A 22,119-nucleotide genomic window follows, 5' to 3' on the forward strand; every position below is an offset into this window, starting at 1 on the left:
CCCATCTCCCCTCTGATCTCCAGCATGTCCTGCAACTCCCATGTGGTTATCACGTCATCTCATTTGCTGCCAGTCCTAATCTCCATTCCCGTATCCAAACACATTTTGGGCCTCCCCTCCCTTTCCAATACACTACAACCACCTACTCCCTGCTTCCCCAATCCCTAAGAGTACACTACTGAACCTTCTCTAGAGGTCCAGCATGGGCTACCTCTAACCATCACCTCTCCCCGCCACCTAAATCACTTTCTGGTTCATCCACTGCACACCAAGCCCTGCAAAAGCATCCAGACATTTCTGTCATGGTGCACCAGATACCAACTTGTCTCGTGGTTATCTCCCAGAGCACTTTGCCAGTCCTGTCTCAGGAAAGCAGTACATTTTCAGCTGGGAAAATGAGCAACAGTTTTCCCAGTTGACTAACAACTAAAACAGTCAGTCATCATTGCCCTGTTTACACTACACTCTGGCGCAGCCTAGAATTTTATCTACTTAGTATGAAACAGGAGGCCATTTGGCCCATCTGGTCTATGCCAGCTCCCAAGTGACAAATACCATTATGCCCATTCACCCTCCTTATTTCCCTGTATCCCTATAGCCTATTCTCACTCGCATTTCCATCAACTCCTATTGGATTCTTTTGTCATGTATCTACACAAGGGATAACTTACAGTAGTCAATCAATCTATGGGATGCAGGAGGAAACCCATGAGTCACAGGGAGATTGCACAAACTTCGCACAGGCGGCACCTAAAGTCAGGATCAAATGTGGGTTTCTGACGCAATAGCACTAACTGCCGTGCCACAGTGCTGCACATCTTGGCAGCCATGTTCCATTTCTGATGATGTTACTTTAACCAGTCTGTCACCCACACTTGCTGCATAAATGGTACCAAAAAAACCTTACTGCTTGACAGAATGATGAGCAGAACACAGAAGAGAAGTTCCTGATTGAGACCAAAGTCCCAAAGTTTTAAAGAGAGTGTGAAAGGTGGGAGAATGACTACATGGAACCACAGGGTGCAGTGACCGAAAATTCTGTCCTTAACAGGTAGTGAATGTGTTTGTGGTTGAGAAGGATAAACAGTAGACACAAATTAGAATAGCAGATGTGTTTGGAAAGAACTGGAGAAAATTATAAGTGGACAGGTGGTTTAATCTCACCCTGGGATTTGAAGATTAATCTTAGGATGCTTATGATGATCTGTTTGCTTCTCAAAGGGTAAATTTGAACTGCTGCATTCAAAATTAATTTTTTGTATAGTTAGTTCTGTACAGTATAGCTCCATCATTTAAAAAGAAAATCCATATTTAAAATGGGCCATTGCTTTTATAAAGCTAAAAGCATAAACATTAGCCAATTGTATCAATATAAATTTCAAAGTTGTTCTGGTTCATTTTGTTCAGCAGATAGGTTCGTCATTCACCACCACATAATACAAGCATCCATTTGAGAGAACTATTTCCAAGGTACAGCAGCAATTGGAAAGGCAAATTGTACGGTGGCCTTCAGTGCTATTTGAGTACAAGAGTAGAGATGTCTTGGGCCAATTATACAGGACCTTGGTGAGACCAAATCTGGAATAATATGTACAGGTCTGGTCTGCCTACCTTGGTAAAGATATACGTGCAACTGAGTGCATCAAAGTTCACAAGATTGAATCCTGAAATAGTGGCTTTATCGTACGAGAACTGATGTTGACTGGGCTTGTACTTTCTTGAGTTTGGAAGAATGAGAGGTGATCTCTTTGAAATATACAAATTATTATTATTATTTTTTTTTTACAGAGCTTAACAAGGTAAGCGCAGGGTGAGGTTTCCCTTGGCTGGGATGTCTAGAAGCAGGAATCACAGTCTCAAAAAAAAATAACAGGATGGCCATTCAGGACAGAGTTGAGAAGAAATGTCTTCAACCAGAGGGTAGTGATTCTTTGGAATTCTCTACCCAATTGGACCGTGGAGGCTCCGACGCCGAGTAGATTAAAGAAAGAGTTCAATGGATTTTTGGATATTAAGGGAACCAAGAGTTATGGAATTAGGCAGGAAAGTGGTACTGAGATATGATTTTGAGTGGTTGAGTGGGCAAGAGGGGCTGAATGCCTACTATTTCTTATGGATGGGTAGAGAATTTATGAATCTTTTTTTGTTTGAAAACAGATGTGTTCTAGAGGAATGTGCATCTTATCCCGGTCTTCTACTTAAGATCAGGTTCAACTCAGCTGATTATAGAGTAAATTATATTTTTTTCTGGTTCCTGAAACAATTTTGGAAATTTTTCAATATCCCCACTTATCCCCTTATTTCAAAACTGGCAAAAGCCTGATTGAATCCAAAATGGCATTCTGGATATTCACAAGTAATCTTTGTGAATAAGAAAATTTATAACAGTAAACCATTTTCAGACTAACTTTGGTTACAATAATTTGCCTTCATCGCCAGAAGTGACAGTACTGGGGCAGGACTGAACACTGCCAAAATAATCAAATCTAAGGCTTTTGTTAAAAAAAATACAGAAATTTAATTGGAGATTTAAATCCCAGAATGAAGGACAACAAAATTGAAAGGAGTAGGAGATATGAAAGTAACTTAATATAATGATTCCATTTTGAAGGACAATAAATTGCAGGAGTTTAAGCAAACAGCACAATAGTTTGTCCCTCTCAAGAGAGCAAGATGAGGAAGTTTATATTACAGAACCACAAGATCATTTTTTTGGAATAGCAGCTTCAAGTTAGGACCCACACAATAAATCAATTTCCAAGATGTATCACTTTTTGAAACTAGAGGGCAGTTTGATTTCAATTGTCTATTATAGAAAGGCTGGAAAATACAAGTTATTCCATGAAATATATTTATGCCTAATTTCAATATTAAAATCATTTTCCCTATATAGAAACAAATTTTTAAAAAATTCAATTTAGCAATGACCTTTTTGTAAAACCAATCACTGTTCTGTGAAAAGGTGGAACTGGTTTTCAGAACTCCACAGTAAACGTTAAAATGACCTTTCTTCACCTAGTCCTTCTAGCCCCATCCGACTCCCAACCATGTATATTAGACCAGAGTACATACCCAGCATCCTCAACCTCTGGCTTGACCAGTGAGTATACTGCTTTCTCAAGCAAATTTTCACAAAATGCCTGATTCACTTGGGCTACTGGGTCAACTGCAAAAGAAAAGTAATAAATTACAATAATAGTCACTTTCTGTTCAAGCTCAAGATAGAGAGTATTATGAATTATACAAGCTAGACTTTTCACTGTTTAAAATAACACTGTTGCAACAAACTCAGCCTAATGGGTAATATGGAAAATGTGACAACAAGTGCTTTGCATTAGGTTCATTTCCCAGATGAATGGTAGGGAGACGTTGGCAAGATTAAGTCTTTATTCTCGGAATGTAGGAGAATGAGGGGGCGACCTTCTAGGAGTGTTAAAATTATGAGAGGCATAGATAAGGTGGATGGTAACAGTCTTTTCCCCAGGTTAGCGGAGTCCAAAACTAGGGGGCATAGGTTTAGGTGAGAGGGGAAAGATTTAAAAAGGGACACGAGGGGCAACTTTTTCCACGCAGAGGGTGGCAAGTATACAGAAGTGGTTGAGGCAGGTACAATAGTATCATTTAAGAAGCACTTGGACAGGTACGTGGAGGGGCGGGGCTTGGAAGGATATGGACTGAACTCGGGAAATTGGGACTGGCTGCGTGGGCACTGTGGTCGGCAAGGACTGATTGGGCTGAAGGGCCTGTATTTGTGCTGTATTGCTCTATGACTATGACTCAAGTGAATGGTTTCTGCAGAGGACTCTTTTTCAATGCAGACCTTCAATATGCACCACTTCACCTTTGTTCCTTTCCTCCTTTAAACTTCATGCCTACCTCTTTGACCAAACCTTTAGTTATCAGGCTCCATAACTCCTGCGTAGTTCAGTGTCAAATTTTGGTCAATAACATTCCTGCAAAGTTCCTGATAATGTTTTGTTGTGTTGTGTTAAAAAGTGTGATACAAAAAAAGTGTTTTTTTTTCCCTTTTCAATCAACTTCTTACTGTATGTTTATAACTTAGCTCTCTCTACATGCTTCCTGTGCTGCTGTTCATGTGGCGTTTACCAAAGAAGAGCAAGTAATGTTCCTGGTCTCTGCTAAAAAATTCCTGAATCCAAAAAGCAAAAAAAAAATGCACATGTTGGAAATCTGAAATAAAAAAGAAATTGCTGGAAATAAATCCTCAGCAGGTCAGGCAGCATCTGCGCAGAGTGAAACAGAACTAATTTTCTTGGGTTAGTGACATTTCCTCAGAACGTTGACCAAACATTAACTCAGTTTCTCACTCCACATGTGCTGCCTGACCTACTGAGGATTTCAGTATTTACTACACAAGGACAGAGTCTGTGCCCCATCATAAAATATTCTCAACCTAACTTGTTGATTGCCCTCTTTTGGTCAAAATTCATTACTGTGGTGTTGACTAAAATAACTGGATTTCTAAATGGAGAGCATCTCCAATGAGCCAGTCATTAAAAGCTCCCATTCACCACCCTATTTTCTTTCTCCTTTACATCTTCAAGTTTCCTTAATCCAAGCATGCTTTCGCATACCTATTATTTTCTAATATTTTTACAATTCTTTTATTCTGGTGGTCTGAACTATGTGCACAAAAATGATAATTTGCTTACAGAAACTGTGAAGCTATTGAAAGAATTTAAAGATGTGCATTTCTTTTTAATTCAGAGGAGTTGTTAAGGACAATGTACTTGGATCTTAGCATTCCTTACCTGGGTTCCTTGAAGAGCTGAAAAGGACTTTCCTTGGAACGACTTAAGAGACCAATCACAATCCACAAAGAAGCGGCGTCCCTGAGTTTGGAAAAGCCAGTGACAGGTGGCCTGGGTCAGAACCGCTGGGGATTGGCAAACTCGCTGGGCTCGACGCAGGAAATAGCCCTATGAACACGAAAAATATAAGTAACATACAAACAATGAACTTGCACATTGATTTAGGCCAGTAACAAAAGCAAAGTTCAGTATAAAAACTTAAGAACTTTCCCAGGATAATTTCACACCACTCCTCTATTGGTAGATTCTTGCCATCAATGATTAGAGAATTAGGATTTTAATGTTATAGCTATTTGAACCATGCATTCAGCATTCAAGGCAACTGGGACAATGGCCTTTTTGCAAGAAGGTTGGAGTTTAAAAATAGGGAAGTATTGTTACAACTGTACAAGGCAATGGCAAGGCCACACCTGGAGCACTATGCATGGTTTTGGTCCCCTTATTTAAAAAAAGGATATGTTCACACTGGAGGGAGTCCAAGAATCACTGGGCTAATTCCTGGAATGAGAGGGTTGCCCAATCATGAGCAACTAAAGAAATTACATTTACATTCTCTGGTCTTTAGAAGAATGAGGGTGATCTTATTGAAACATTAGTAATCATAAGGGGGAACAACAGGGAACATGTTGAAATATTTTCACTAGTGGAAGCATCTTGAACAAAGGGCGGTCATTTAGAACTGAGGTGCGTAGGAACAACTCCAGTCTCTACTCCAGAGATTTATGGAGGCTGGATCATTGGGTGTATTTAAAAAGGAGGTAGATAAAGTTTTAATTGAGGGTTTTGGGAACCGGTACAGAAGAGATGATGCCTGGAACAGATAAATTGAATGGCAGGGTAGCATGAGGAGCCTAGTGGCCTACTATTTTCTGATATCCTTATGGCTTCAGAGAAAGTCTCAGGCTTTAGATTTGTTACTGACCAAATGGATAACTAACGACACTCCCCAGAGGTACATTTTAAATATAACATTTTCTTTAAGAGAGCTAGACTTCTCTTGGTGTATTGTACCCAGACCGTGGTGCCTCCCATCTTGAATCTATATGAACAGTATATTCTACCAGAAAACTAGATGCAAAACCATTCATACAAACTAATTCCTATTATTGTAACAATTATAACCAAACGCACAACACAAAGTATCTACTTACAAGCAGGAAGGAAAGTCTGCCATTGAAGTTGCTTTTTAGGCAGATGGCAGCAGTTATATAGATTTCCGCCATGAGACTAGGGGGGATTTTCTCCTCCGCACACTCTGCTAGATTAACTGCAGATAGAGCTAGATTTATAGCACTGGCAGGACTTTGCACCAGTTTATCTAAATTGCAAAGAAAGGGAGAAGAGGAATTCCCATCAATTCAATGTTTGTTATTTTGCACTTCAGCTGAATTTGATTTTACTGCAAAGACAAAATTGGGAGATCACTGGCTTCCAGGTGAGGAGTGGCAAAAAAAAAGAACTCTTACCAAGTTTCTTGGAACATTTGAAGTCTGTTACTAACTATTCTGTCCAAGCCTTTCATAACTTGAATAAGTTCTATCATACGGCAGAGTCTCCAGCTAAAATAATCAATAATGTTGTAACCAAAAGGCTCATGGGCTACAGTGGAATTCAGTCAATAAGTGCATTATGACAGTTATGGTATATAAAGAAAGCAAACAGCAGTTTTAATTTCTGATTGGAAGTAGTGTCAGAGCGTAGAAGAAATCACAGAAACTGAGGGTAGCATTTCAGAATGCCATTTAAAAAAAATAATGAATTTTAGGCTTTACCTCAGGAGGTCTAGAATAAACAAGTTTGGGAGGTAATGATGAGGACGATATAAAACCTTCACAACCCCTCAGAATTTTGTGCGTCATATTGAGCTCTACATCATAGGAAGTATTTTGATGCATTTGATAAGGTGCCAATTCCAATCACAAGCATTGTCCCTGGGATAAGCAAATGCAATACAAAGGAGGAATTTGGAAACCCTTCAAGGCAGAACAATTTGATTTCTCCAATTCACCCATGTGGCCCAATTCCTCTGTTGTCATAGAAGTGAATGCAGCAGACATTTTGCACAGTGCAAGATCCTGCAAATAGCAATGAGATCACTAAATCCAACATTCTGTGCAGCCATAAATTTTAACCCCAACTTGCCCTTTAAGTAATCCAGTCAAATGAACTGTGAAATATTACTACATTCATCATTTTACAGTACCTGTCAACTGCAGTTGATGGAGTTTATGATACACCAATGCAGCATCGCGTGCACTCATCTTGGCTTCTTCTTGAAGCTGTGCCTCTTGCCCGAAACCCTCTTGTCCACTTCAGCAGCCAACGCATAAACACCAGCTTCTGAATGCTGTGCCGAATGATATTCCAGCAGAGGCTACAGGCTAGGTCTAACCGGGGAAGCTGGCAGTGCGCGTCCCAGTGCCAACAAACAAGTCTGCAAGTTTCCTGCAGCTGCAATAAAGGCACCCTGTAATGAAAAATAAATGCCTGATGTAACTATATTTAATGTATATGAACATAATATGCATGATTGTGTTCATTAGTGGCATATTCCTGATCAAGGGATATTTTATTATAATGTATCCAATAATATCCTCGCAACAATAAATTTTAACATGGCACTTATATGTAAAGACACTTTATCCTCTGTCTATCAGAGCAACTTATTCCTTTGGTGCCAGAATTCCATACCTACGATCTCAAGTCACCTTAAAATGGTTAGCGGCAGATTAAAGTCTCAGCCATCTTGCCAAACAACATGCCCCCATCTCAAAACACCTGTTTTGGACCAAGGCAATTGCCTGTATCCTTTCCAACATCAGACTTGCAGTGAACTTTTAAGTGGAATTTCTATACTGGGACCAATGTCAAGCTGTAAACCAATGCTGCCTAGGAACCGAGTTAAGAATCTAAAAATTCATTCCATGTTAGACTCACAGCCAGTAGATTACAATCTTGATCAGTTCCTGCTGGATTTGAAACCCAGACTGCAGTTAGTGGACCAGAATCTAACTGTGGCTCCAGTCCTCCATGTATTATTGCTACAAAAGGTCTCAAGAGCAGAATATACAAAGACATACGCAATCAGTACAACCCAATCTTCAGAGGCCCAGAAGCAGGCTGTTTGCTTGCTTTTTAAAACAAAAGTACATAAACTGAGGACAAGCAATAAATAAAAAAGATTAAATGTTGCAGTTGAAAACAAATATTATTTGTTGTCAGCACAACTCCATTGAAATACAAGACCCTAAAACCTTAACTAACTTGACATGAAAATAGTTACCCACTTTTTACAAGTCTATAATAATGACTCTTCTTTTGCTTTTAAAAAAATGTTTAAAAAAAAACATGAAAAGGTTCAGCACTCAGTGAAAAAAATCCTCAAGAAGAACATTAGTTCTTCACAAGAACCCCATGAATCGCAAAAGGTTGGTTTGCAGGTGCAACAGGTTATCAAGGCCAGCAAATGGAATGTTGGCCTTCATTGCGAGAGGGATTGAATTTAAGAGCAGGGAGGTTATGCTGCAACTGTACAGGGTACTGGTGAGGCCGCACCTGGAGTACTGTGTGCAGTTCTGGTCTCCTTACTTGAGGAAGATACACTGGCTTGGAGGTGGTGCAGAGGAGGTTCACCAGGTTGATTCTGGAGATGAAGGGGTCAGCCTATGAGGAGAGATTGAGTCACCTGGGACTATACTCGCTGGAATTCAGAAGAATGAGGAGGTGGATCTTATAGAAACATACAAAATTATGAAAGGGATAGATAAGATAGAGGCAGGAAGGTTGTTTCCACTGGTAGTGAGACTAGATCTAGGGGACATGGCCTCAAGATTCAGGGGAGTAGATTTAGGAAGAGATGAGGAGAAACTGCTTTTCCCCAGAGGAGGTAGTGAATCTGTGGAATTCTCTGCCCAGGGGAAGCAGTGGAGGCTTACTTCATTAAATACATTTAAGGACACCGTTAGATAGATTTTTGCATAGTAGGGGAAATTAAGGGTTATGGGGAAAAGGCAGGTAGGTGGATCTGAGTACATGAACATATCAGCTATGATCTTATTGAATGGCGGAGCAGGCTCAACGGGCCAGATGGCCTCCTCCTGCTCCTATTTCTTAAGTTCTTATGCTTCTCTAGGCATCTTAAATAAGGGAATAAGCATTAATAGCAAAAGAACACAATTCCCAGTGAATAAGTTTAATCTGAGAAATTACATTTCACTATAGTTACGGCAATGCTTCTTTGTACTCATAGGTAGACAGCACTGAGGTAGCACAAGCAGCTCAAGTGCAATAACAGAATTAGTAGTTGACCATTAAAAAAAAGTGTGATCACTTTGCTGGGGGCATTATACACGCCTCCTTACAGCAAGAGATTGATTGAGAAATGTAGGCAAATTGCAGAGAGGTACAAGACAAATAGGGCTATAGTAGTAGAGGATTTCAACTTACCCAATATTAATTGAGATTGCTTTAGTGTGAAAGGCATAGAGGAGGTACAATTTTTAAAGTGAATCCCAGAGAGCTTTTTGACCCGGTACGAAAATAGCCCTACTACTGGACATATTCTTAGGGAACGGAGCCAGGAAAGTGGTTGAGGTGTCAGTGAGGGAGCACTTTGGAAGTAGTGACCATAAGTTTCAAGGTAGTTATGGGAAGGGATATGAATGATCCTGAATTAGGGGAAGGCTGATATCAATATCATTAGATAGGATATGGCAAAATTGATCTGGGAACAGTTACTTGCGTGTACATTTACATCAGACAAGTTGTAGTCATTTAAAAGTGAAATAATGAGAGTTCAGAGCCAACATGTTTGCAGAAGGGTTAAAGGCGAGGACAGCAAGTCCAAGGAACCCCAGATGTCAAGAGTTATCTCGCATAGGAAAAAGGAGAAAAGGGAATCATATAGCATTAATAGAGAACTGGAAACAATGGGAGCCCTTCAGGAGTATAGAAAGTGTAGAGGGTACTTAAAAAAAAAAACATTAGGAGGGTTAAGAGGAATCATGAAACATCAGTGGCAGGCAAGATTAAGGAAAATCTCAAAGCATTTTATGAAACATTAAGGGCAAGAGGGTAACCAGAGAAAGAGCAAGGTCCATTAGGGACTAAAATGACAATGTGTGTGTGGAGTCAGAGAATATATTTGAAGTCTGTATTCACTAATCAGAAGGAGATTAGAGCTGGAGAGTTTAGAGACTTGGACAGTGAAATTCTACAAGTTACTATTATAGAAGACAAGGTATTACCTGTCCTAGTGGGTTAAAGGTGGCTAAATCCCAGCCCCTGAAGGGATGTATCCCAGGCTGCTATGTCTTACTATTTTCTCACAGCATAGGAGGCAGCCATTTGGCCCATGAAGCATCTGCTGGATCTCAGAGTGATCCAAGCCAATCCCATTCCCAGCTCCCACCATTTCCCCAAAATCTATTCTCTATCAACTTCACCGATTCTCCTGCTATTCACCCCCCACACTAGAGGCAATTTACAGCGGCCAATTGACCCAACAAACAGCACACCTTCTGGACGTGGGAGGAAAACGTTGCATCCGGAAGAAACCTAGGTGGTTAAAGGAAGAACCTGCAGACTCCTCACAGACTGCTTTGGAGGTCAGGATCGAATCTGGGTCACTGCAGCTGAGACAGCAGCAAAACCACTATGTTGACCCTTTCAAGGCCATGTGCCAACTCAAGTGGGACACTGGTCTTGTTAGAAAGGCCAGAATTTAATGCCCGTCCCTTTGCCTTGAAGTGTCAATGGGCTGCCATTTTGAACAGCTGAAGTCAGTGATGTGAGGGTCATAACAGTTTATTTAAGTGACTGAGAACATGCCAGAAATTCAACTGCATTAACACCATTTTCTTTCCAAGTTACACAACTGAAAAATCACTTTTTCTTTTTAAAGCTTCTGGAGGGAAATGTGTAAATAAGGATTCTTAGGTCAGTTTGCACCAGTTATAATTTCCACATTGGGGTAAGGAGGGACAATATTATTCCCCATGCAACATCCCATTCAGAGCACTTCATGAGGAACTTGGATCATATTTTCCATGAGTGTCCATCATTAGTCACTCCAAACATGGTCTTCCCAGTGCAATGCCTAAACTAATGAATAACTTTCTCAGGCACCCCCAAGCCCAATATTGCTCCCAATATCCCAATCGCCCAGCCTGGGGCTCAATCTGCTGACTCTGATCCAGTGATTGCTACCACCCATGCTGCTATTATAATCCTCCATTCTCTTCCCCCAATGGACTTTAAAGGTTGTTTTCAATGCTGAGACTTTGAACTCTGCCAGTGTTGGCAATCATGCTGTGACGCTGTGCTCATTTAATGCCTCCATTAACATGCAGTACTTCCAGGCAATCTTTTTACCTCTGAAACTTCATCTAACTCACCTGTACTACCCCATATTAACGAGAATATAGGAATAAATTACAGAGCCCTGCTAATTTTATCCAGTTCCGATGGATACAAGTATAGACCTCAAAACTTTCCCTTACCTTAGCTGGGGAAAGTATAAAGGACATAACTTAAAGACATCTCTACACTTCTTCTCAAAATTTGGCTTAATTCTTCCAAAGTCTCTCGTTAATTATTATGTTTAGTAGCCCCCTTAATTGCATGAAGTCTTATTTTAAGAGTGCTTGAGTTCATTACAAGGGATATACATGTAACACATTTTCCAGAGCTATTATTAACATGCTTCCATCCCAACAAAATGTAATCTGTAATGAAAGCTAAGTATACAGCATGTTAATCATCATCCTTAGAGAGAATCAGAGTTACTGTTTCATGTCAATGACCCTCCTTCTGATGAAGGGTTACTGACTGAAATGTTTATTCTGTTTCTCTATCCACAGGCACTGCCTAACCTGCTGAGCATTTCTAAACAACACCGTTTTTATTTCAGATTTCCAGCATCCACATTTTCCAAGTGTCATTCTTACTCTGGCCAAATCCAGGTCTGCTTGCTTGCGATATCGCCAGAATGTAACAGAGGACTGAGAATGCAGACGTGTGATGGGTTCACCGTAAATGAACAGCTTAACAAATACACTCAGCACAATGATGCCATTCACCAGCCAGAGGATTAGGGTGGGTAGCATCCAATCAAACCAGCCTTTGGAGTCTTCTAAAATAGAAAGTATTTATTTCAGAAACAAAAACTGACAATTGCTTCAGGGCATTTTGTTATACAAATTGGTAGAAATATACAACGTAAGCAATATTAACAAATCATTAGAACTAGCATATTCTCATTATGTTTATCTACTACAGCATTGCTATGTATGATTTTATCTGCAGCCATTCAGTGATGCAAAGAGGTAAACGAGTAGCCTTTGGACTCCCAGGTTATTGGGTTACCAGGCAGAACTGGTTAATTGAAGTCAGGTGACCCAAGTATAGTGGTATTTGGGAAACTAAATCTGTGGGTTCAGATAAAAACCATTGTTTTTCAGCAGTGTCCCCAGGGTGTGGGTTTGGTGAGGTTAAAGTGATGGTGTGAGAATTAAATAAAAAAAACTATCTTAAGACAGAAATGGCAGAACCAGTGATTTGTTGCAGAAGTGGCATATGCTAGTTGATAGAAAACATTGGAATTCACGTCAATCACATCTAGAGCTCAAGGAACTTTGGCTTAGAGCTGATGAGATGCAGTCTAAAACCTGGATACAGCGATGCATCAAGGAGGGGGAAATTACCCAGATTGTTCCCTTAAATCAAATACTGCAGTAATGGTCAATCAAGGAGGATGTAATCACAAGTGTGGCAGGTATGGAGGATCCAGAAGGTAACAATAAATCCTTGCACTTATCCCACAGGCACAAGGTTCATGCAACTTGTGAGGGTGAGAGCAGAGACTGTGGAGTGGATGAGCAAACTAACCACTGCACTGTGGTCTAGGCGGCTTTCAACATGGGGAATGAAAAGTGTAGAGGTAATTGAGGAGAGTATTGATAGGGGCATAGGTACCATAATCTGCAGCCATGAGCTCAATAAATTGTCTTATATTACTACACTTGACACCCATGTTACGGTCATTCAGGTAACAGAAATTCACCCTTACTGAATTCACAAATATCTACCCAAGAATTTGAGATACAGAATAAAATTTGCTTTCATGGAATTTGTGGGGAGAAAAGATAAATAAATAAACACAAAATGTATGTTTTTTTAAGCTTGCAATTCTTGACACGTGCAGATGACACAGCTTTGTGTTGTGGAAAATCATGGCATGAAGCATTTTCCATTAACGCAACCCTTGCCCCTGTAACGCAGGGGTTGCCTGTACTGTATTCCACCAAATCTGAAATACTGTGTACAAGTGTGTTCTCTTTACCTCAGGAAGGATATAACTATGATTGAGAAAGCATAGAAAAGGTTCACCAGGCTGATTCCTGGGATGGTGGTTTTGTTTCACAAGGAGAAAATTCAACAGGCGGGGCCTAAACTCATGAGTTTATAAGAATGAGATAGGGCTTGACAAGATAGATACAGCGATGAAAATTCCTTTAACTGTGTGTCTAGAACCAGGGGTTGTAGTCTGAAAATAAGGGATTGGTAATCAGAACAGAGATGAGAACTTTTATTTAACCTAAAGTGGACTAAATTGTTACAATTCTCTAACCACGAAGTCTATGGAGGCTCACATGCTGAGTATATTCAAGAAAAAGATTGCTAGATTTTTTAGATATTAAGGGATATGGGGTTAATGCAGGAAGATGGTGCTGTGGTAAAAGATGATCTATGATCTTACTGAATGGCAGAGCAGGCACGAGGGGCCAAACTGCCTATTGTTGTCTCCCCCCCCCGCCCCCCCCCCATTCTTCCAATCTAGTAATGAAAAAAAATACTATGTAGGAAAATAAGAGATTAAAGTACATATAAGCCAAGATAAAGAAGGAGCTATTTAATAAAGATGACTGAGGCAGCACAAAATATTTTACCAAAATACCAGAAAAAAAATGTTAAAAATCAGGTGTACGTGAGAGGCATAAATAAAATTTAATAATTGGTGATCAAGAATTGTCAGAAAGATTTAATAAATATTTTAGCCTTTATTAAGTTTATTAGAGGTGAAAATGTTCACAGAAAGATGACATAATAGATAAAAGGAAGACTGCAGATATTTTATTAGATTGAAGGTAGTGCTAGACCCTAGCAGGATGTCTCTTGTTAGAGGAGTAAAATGCAGTGTGTTCAGAAATTATATTTTAGGTCTATGTTGAGAATGGATGTGGAATGAACAAACAAAGAATAACCAAGTACTTTGAAAACAGAGAGGGGTAATCCATGTTATTACAGGGCAGCTTTCTCAACACCTATGATTGGAAAATTTTAAAGCCTTTAAGTAAGGATGAAATTATCTTGTCAGTAGATAGAAAGAAAGAATAAAAATATCCAGCACTTATTTCAAAAGGGAACTGTGCACAACATATTTCCTGGAATTACTTGGAGGTAACAGATACAGTGGATTATGAAAATGCTGTGATCACGGACACTCTGCCTGTGACAAGATACCACTTATGCTAAGATTACTAAAGATAAAGCACTCTAAAGATAAAAGAGTTTGCAGCTGGAAAAGATTCATTATAAGGACATAAGGAGGAAGATTGTTAAGGGAAAGAAAGAAGTATGGGTAGGTTTTCAGAGTGGTTATAGGTGTAGTGTGGGTGCAAAGAATGGTTCCACTTTTGGGTCACATCTGTTCAATGGATTCATCAATGATTTGGATATGGGGCTAAAAGAAAGAATGCCAAAGTTTGCAGGAGATACCCAAATACTGAATTTTTCAGAAGACCAAAAATGTATGAATATTGTTAAGATGAGAGAATGAGCTAAACTTAAATATTCTGATTCACTGGGCTCAGAGATGAGAAATGAGAGGGTTGAAGTCTATAGGATATTACAGACAGCAATCTTAAGGTGTTAAACAAAAACTCTGATAGAAGGACAGGTTTTGCAGCATACAGTACAGTGGGAAATAATGAGGTGGTATTGCGCCTATAAGTATAAGGAACCCTCAAGTTACCGTGTGCAGTATTGAATGCCACACCCTAGGAATCATACTGAGGCTTTAGGGATGGGTATATTCCTCATTCACTGGAATGCTGTCTAGAATGGGGAAATATAAAATTAAAAGTACCTGGAAGAATTATTTTCTTCCTCCAAACTTTGTAGATTAAGGCATGATAAAGTAAATAAATAAAAATTAGGAAAGAATAGGATGGACAAATGGAACCAGACTCATTCAGTAATGGAGGAACACTGATTTAGGACTAAAGATATAAAATTTAAAACAAAGAGCAAAATAACTCCTCTACCCATAGCTATGGAATTTAACTACAGGGTTAGAGACTGATGCAGGAATGTTTAACTCGTAACATTGAAGAACAGTTGGAATAGGTGAACAAAGGAAATAGTGAGTTGACGGAATACAGGAACAGGACAGGTACAAGTCCTTAGAATCATGCTCATCTAGAGGGACACACGTGACAATTCTGGTAGGTAAATAGGAAGACATTTCGAAGATAAATATTTCACCAGATTATCATTTATTAAAGAATACTTACCAGGCTCAATTCCCAGCATACTTCTACCAGAGTGTCCAGAATCCTCAGGTGCTGCTAAATGTACTCGATGTTCAAAGAGTGAAGCAAGTGGGTTGAAAGAAAGACAAAGAAAGGTAAGGGTGCACAGAAGAATCCGAGAGCTGTCCAGCATACCGAGGGTGGGGGGAGACAATGGTTCTTCCTTTACCTGTAGGGAAAAGTTTCATTGTAATACATGCAATAGTTAGGAACAGAAGTAGATCATTCAACCCATCAAATCTATTCAACAATTAAATCATGGTAGATCTGTACTCTTTATACCATCTACCCACCTTTGCTATACATCCTTTGATGCTTTTTTCTCATTAAAGTCTATTAATATCCCACCTTCCACCATATACAGCATTTTGGAGAAAGAACATTCCACATTAAACTAATATTAAAATAATAGATATTTTCAAACATATTTGAGTTATTCAATAAGGGAATGGAAGATCAGCAAAACTAAGATCAAGGTGTAGAAACACAGGATTAACAAACTTTTTAAATAAAAATATAAATCTTAGGAGTGAAGCTTTTTAAAAGTTTCTTTATATTAAAAAAATATACTAAAATGGCTGCTACCATTGCTTCATCGAGAAGAGGGCTTCCTGGTTCAGAATCAATGGAGCAAGGTGAGAAAGTGCCTGGGGAGCCAGAATCCGAAGGTGGAGGTGACATGATCAGTAAATGTGATTTGAAGTCATCAGTCTTCAGGTCAACATCAATGTCCAACAGGCTGGAAATCTCAGATCCTTTCAGACCCTCTGTAATTATGTAAAGAGGAAAGATTTAAATCTGCTGTTTTGATTTACAATTACTTATATGAGAAATCAATTTATATTTTACTTGTGAAGCATCTTGTCTAAACCAGATTTCTCTCAAGTATTAACGTTAAGTACATGCATGCAGAAAGGAGGAATCCAAGTGTGTTTAAATTCAATGAACTGTAAATGGCTAGAATCGAAAATAGAAAAAGTTAACATTCATATGTTTGCCTTTGAGGAGCTGCATGAAGTAGGATCTTCCCTTTTGATATAAAACTGGCAAAACTTACTGTTTTTCTGATTGGCTATTTTCAGTGCCATGTTCTCCTGTCGTAGCTTGTGGTTGGTTTGTTGCAGGTATTTAATGTAATCAATGGCTTTCCTTAGAACTCCAGATTTGTTCATCTGCAAAATATATCACATTAGTTATTCCATTGTAAGTGTAACAGTGTTTTCGAAAAAGTTGTACTATCACCTTAAATTGCGTAATGTCATACACCATTTTCAACCGAATTAAGTAGTAAAATAGTTGTAACCTTGTAGGAAAATATGTGTACAGCCTCTTCCTATGTACAGTTATTGAGATAAATGAACAGTTATTTTGCTTTTAACATTTTATTATCTTGCAAAGTGTCAAATTTTGTCCAATAATGCTTCCATGAAATACTTGGGACGTTTTAACTATGTTAAAGGTGTTACATAAATATAATCTGTTGTTGTTCAAATTAATGTATGTTTGCATTTTTATGAAGTTTAATGAAAGGGTCATAGAACATACTGCAAACTATGTTTGATGCCTTGACTACTTAACTTATTGCCAACTAATACAAATTGCACCATCTCTTCTTATTACTCAGTGTTGCTGATAGTGGTGAGGAAGTGTACAGTGAGAAAGGCCAGTTAAAAAAAAACAAAAAAAACTCCAGCTCCATGTCATGCACCAGCCTAACTTAGCACATGATCCTTCATCTGTAGATCAAAATCCAACAGCTTTGTGGAAATTCCCACATAAACTGTTCTAACAAGTAATGTTCAGTTATAACTGTGCACAAGTTCTGTACTTTAAAAGTATTTTTTCAAAGCTAGCCTCCTGAACTGACGTTGCTGGTGCTTGCTGAATATCAGGTACTTTATCAACATAGTTCATATGTGAACAATGAATATTAGGCCATTCAGCCACACATCGTTTCCAAATACCCACACTCAAAACTCTGTTAATGTTCTAGATTATAGTTCTGCTTTTCCCTTAAAGAGCAAAGCTCCTTACAGTACACTTCTGGTTCCCTGCCAGATGCAGCATGCAGAGAATCTGAAAGCCAGAAATTAAACCCAAGATATTATGAGCTCTGATGATTCTGGATGAAACACAACCTATGGTATAGGACTTATTTAACATTAGCATCTATTTCTTTTAATCCTTGTAAGTTAATATCTTTACAACATAACACATCATAATGCACTAACCTGTATATAAAAATAATTGACTGACTGACCTTAGCTTCCGTCCCCATCACAAGATCCTTGAGTTCTATGATTTTATCATTGATTGATGATCTGTAACGCTTCTCAATTATGTTGTGTGTTGTTCTTTTTCACCCTCCTTTGGCCCCTCTACTGGGGCTTTTCCACTTCCAACAATCTGCTTGATTGGAACCTTTTCTGGCCCAACCACCATTGGCATGGTAGTCAATATAGTTCCATTACTGCTGACCAATGTCTGAGATGAAAACGTAACGTTAGTTCTTAATACAAACATTTAATAAATATTCAACTTTTAAAAAATTCAAACTTGCAATAAAACCTTCGCTGACATACTTTTGCCTCCACTTTAGGTCCCCTAAGACATGCCGAGTAATTTACTCCCAACCCTCTTTCCACAAACAGATGCAAGAGCAGCAAGTGGAAATGTGCCCTCTGACTCAGCTTTGCCACTGGAATGTTAGAAAATCTGAATCATGGCAAAGGATTCTGAGTACTATGTTATGGTCATGCATTACATCACAACCTCATGCTGTACTGTGTTCCATCTAACACTGAGGTTGAAACTGAGGTAAGGTCTGAAGAATTAATCACCCGATGATTAAAATGAGCTCTGTGTATCCAATAGTTTGAGAAACTGAAATACAGAAATTTTATAATAAAACCTCCTCCACCACTGACAGAACATGATGGTGGAGTGTACCATCTACAAGATGTCAAGATATTCTGAATCAAAACACAAAGTTTCCTATGACAGTACCTCTTCAAATCTGTGATTTCTTATTATCTAAAATGTCAAGGGAACAGGAGTATTATAATTGCCTACAATGCCCTGATTCCAAAAGATTAATGAAGATCAGTCCCTGCCAATTCCCTATAACTGCTAACCTAACTGAGATCATTTAATTCATTGACTTGGAAGAGAATCTTCAAACATACACAGCTTGGTCACATGCTGCCTTTTAACCCATCAAAACCACTGGTGAGCTCCACTATCAAGTAAATCATTAGCTAAAAATTCACATCATGGAGGTTATACAACATTGATTTCACATCCTGCATCTGTCAAAGATGACATGTATCCAATAAAAATTGCAAAGCAAACACTATATGCTGAAAAGCAATCTCTACTTCAACCTGCATTAATAACTCAATGTTCTAGTTGAATTTAACATACTGGGACTTGCAAGGCTGTGGTCTGCATAGGCGTGGTCAGTGTGGTGATGGTTGGATTCTGTACTGCTGCAATACCGGACTGCGATCAGCTTTCAGAGTTGTCAGGACTAAGGAGTCTGTCTTTATGAGCTGAGGCTGCACCAGAACCTGGAATAGAATAAAATTTACTCATGCAGTTAAAGCTTTAAAAAGCTGGTAATAGTATCATGGACACTTTCAGCCTTGGGAAGTTGCTGATGGAAATACAAGTTAACACATTCAGCTTTGGCAAGCCAAGATGCAGAGTGATGATTCTTCTGGAGGTGTATATAATTAAAATGTTAAAATTTTCTTGTGGTTAGAAACCTTAAATGCTGCCTTGAAATTAAAAAAAACTGTAGATGCTAGAAATCTAAAACAAAACAGAAAATGCTGATAATGCTCAGTAGGTCAGGCTCCATCTGTGGAAGAGAAATAGAGTTAACAATTCAGGTTGTAGACCCTTCAACAGAACTGCTGCCTTTGTTAACTCACAATGTACTGTGAACACCAAGAGCTAGGTCCTTCTACTTTTGATGGAGCTGATAGGTGATATGTCAGGATGAAATTAACGAACAAATAAGAAGTCATGGGACTGAGACAGGATAATATAATGGACCTTATCAATTGAAACAAATGCTAGGAGCACAATACACAGAAAGTTAAGAATACAGGTGGTAGATCACTGAAGGTATCAGCCTATGTGGCAGCAGTAACAGTAAATAATGCATTTATGTACATCAGCAACAATTTGCATCACTGTACTAATTTACAATACTTGTTATCCCCATCCAAGAAAAAAAATGAATAGCTAAGAAAAGCAGTTAGTGTGTTTTACTGCTAAGCATGATGTTTTGATGATGGTTCTATCAATTAGTAATTCCATTTAATCTGTGCCGCTGGATGCTGAAACGAAGGACTTGGTGTTTCAGATTATACTTAAATGAGTTCATCCCAGACAAGACATTACATTGACTTAGAGAAATTAAATGCTCTCAACTCTGAAGTCAGTGGTGTGTTTAATTTTATAATGCCATTTGCTTTCCTTGACTTTCTGAGCTGATACAACCAAGGAGTTAGAAAGATTCACAAGACAAAGGAGCAGAAGTAGGCCATTCGGCCCATCGAGTCTGCTCTGCCACTTCACCATGAGCTAAACTATTCTCCCATCTAGCCCCAATTCCCGGCCTTTTCCTTATATCCCTTGATACCGGACTAATTAGATACCTATCAATCTCTTCCTTAAACACCCCCAATGATCGTGCCTCCACAGCTGTACGTGGCAACAAATTCCATAAATCCACAACCCTCTGGCTAAAGTAATTTCTAGTTTCCTGTTCTAAATGGGTACCTCTAATTCTAAAAACTGTGCCCTCTTGTCCTGGACCCACCCACCAAGGAAAACAACTTAGCCGCATCTACTCTGTCCAATCCTTTCAATATTCAAAATGTTTCTATGAGGTCCCTCATAGAAACATGAGCATCATATTCCACATAACATTCAGTTACATCCATCCTTTTAGAGCAGATATTCCGACTTAATATTATCTAACAAACATATGGGTGACTTTGGAATTAGGAAAAAGCATACTTACAGGAACCTGCTGCACCTGCGGCGGGTGTGTTTGGACAGTGGTGGTGGTGCCTGGTGTTAGCGTCTGAATGGTGCCTGTGGTAGCTGAAGTAAGCATCCTGTGGGTTGACAGACCCTGCACCTGCTGCTGAAAGGTGACTGGCTGCACCTGTGGGGAAGTGACAGGTTCTGTATCTGGGACTGAAGAACTGTAAAAAAAAATCCAAGGCTAAAGTAACTAAAACTAGGCTAACCAATAAAAACAAATCACAACATTCTTATTCCTCAAATGAATGAGATACCACCAATACACAACATATATAATTTTAAAAATAGGCACTTAATTAGCAAATTAATTTAATTGTGGCAAGGGGCGGTGAGTTTTGGTAGGAGGAACAAGGAGGCCACAATAAGAGTCCTGAGTGGGAAAGAAGAGCAATATGTTCCAAGAGTACAGATGCACAAATCACTATCGTGGGAACATGTTAATAAGACTGTAAAAGCAAACAAAATACTGTTTAATTCTAGTGGGATATAATTGAAAATCAGAAGATCTTACGTGGGGTCGGAGTGCGTGATGGTATGGTGACCTACTAGATGGGGATGAGGTAGTTTAGTGACTAGCAGCCAGCATTCTAGACCACTGAATCTAGAAGCACAAGTTTGAATCTCACTATTGCAGTTGAGAACTTTAATTAAAGTACTTAAATAAATCTGGAATTAAAAGCTAGTTTTGGCAACAGTAACAATGAAACACTGTATTATTGTGAAAACCCACCTGGTTCACTCAGTGTAGAAATCTGCTACCTTAACCTGTCTGGCCATATGTAATTCCATATCCCTGAATGAGATTCACTCAAAGGTATCTCCTCAGATCAGGGGCAATCAGAATAGGTAATACATACTGCATCCACATCTGACAAATACATTTTAAAAAAGCACTTTACGGGGTAGATAATAGTGGTAGATGGGGAGATACATAACTGGGGGGCATTAAAAAACATTCAAGACCAATAAATTCATAAGTAAATTTAGGAGAAACATTTTCCTCACATAGCTAATAATGTGAAAATAGCAAATAAGTATTTAAGGGAAAGGTAGGTAACAAAGAAACAACAGAAGGGAATGAAAATGTGTGAAAATATCAACCTTATCAACAAATATCAATAGCACTCCTACTGGAAAGCTGTGTGGTGTGAAAGCCAGATGATGTACTGCAGATGAAGAAGAGCCATTTGGATGGGTAGCAGACAGAAGTCTTCTTTCTCCTTTCTAGAACTATATTCCCATGATAAACACTTTCAGGAGTAAAGGGAGAAATTGGGAAGGGGAAATATAGTTTTGTAGAAACACAAAGTTGTTTTCTTCCTTTTGCACATCATTCTTCAATTGAATTAGAAGTAGGTGATTCACAATCAGGTCTTAGTAATTTCTCTTCTATTATCACCTCGAGAATTGTAAACAGTTTAAGATGATGAGCATTATCATTGTTCTTTCCTAACTTATTAATGTGATTCTGAGGTCTGTCATCTAAAATTATTATATTTTTAAATTAACAAGTTTAAAATTAGGGTTAAGATTCTAAAATAACTAATATGATTTAGGAATAAGTAATTATACATGGGACTCCTTTTCCACAATATATTGCAAGGATAAAACTGAACATGCTGGACTCTCAACTG

General features: G+C 38.8%; 1 protein-coding gene across 1 annotated transcript in view; it reads right to left on the minus strand.

Moving 5' to 3' along the window:
- srebf2 (sterol regulatory element binding transcription factor 2) overlaps positions 1 to 22,119 on the minus strand; it is a 46,998-nt gene that overhangs the window by 17,068 nt on the left and 7,811 nt on the right. The window contains 17 exon segments of the mRNA XM_052043246.1: positions 3,073 to 3,166; positions 4,773 to 4,811; positions 4,814 to 4,940; positions 5,984 to 6,150; positions 7,036 to 7,124; positions 7,126 to 7,226; positions 7,228 to 7,299; positions 11,780 to 11,961; positions 15,407 to 15,593; positions 16,010 to 16,191; positions 16,482 to 16,596; positions 17,685 to 17,782; positions 17,785 to 17,908; positions 18,848 to 18,918; positions 18,921 to 18,993; positions 20,460 to 20,623; positions 20,626 to 20,646. Coding sequence (XP_051899206.1) covers positions 3,073 to 3,166; positions 4,773 to 4,811; positions 4,814 to 4,940; positions 5,984 to 6,150; positions 7,036 to 7,124; positions 7,126 to 7,226; positions 7,228 to 7,299; positions 11,780 to 11,961; positions 15,407 to 15,593; positions 16,010 to 16,191; positions 16,482 to 16,596; positions 17,685 to 17,782; positions 17,785 to 17,908; positions 18,848 to 18,918; positions 18,921 to 18,993; positions 20,460 to 20,623; positions 20,626 to 20,646 — 1,906 coding nt within the window.

The sequence above is a fragment of the Pristis pectinata genome, chromosome 33, assembly GCF_009764475.1.
Source record: "Pristis pectinata isolate sPriPec2 chromosome 33, sPriPec2.1.pri, whole genome shotgun sequence".
Taxonomy (NCBI): domain Eukaryota; kingdom Metazoa; phylum Chordata; class Chondrichthyes; order Rhinopristiformes; family Pristidae; genus Pristis; species Pristis pectinata.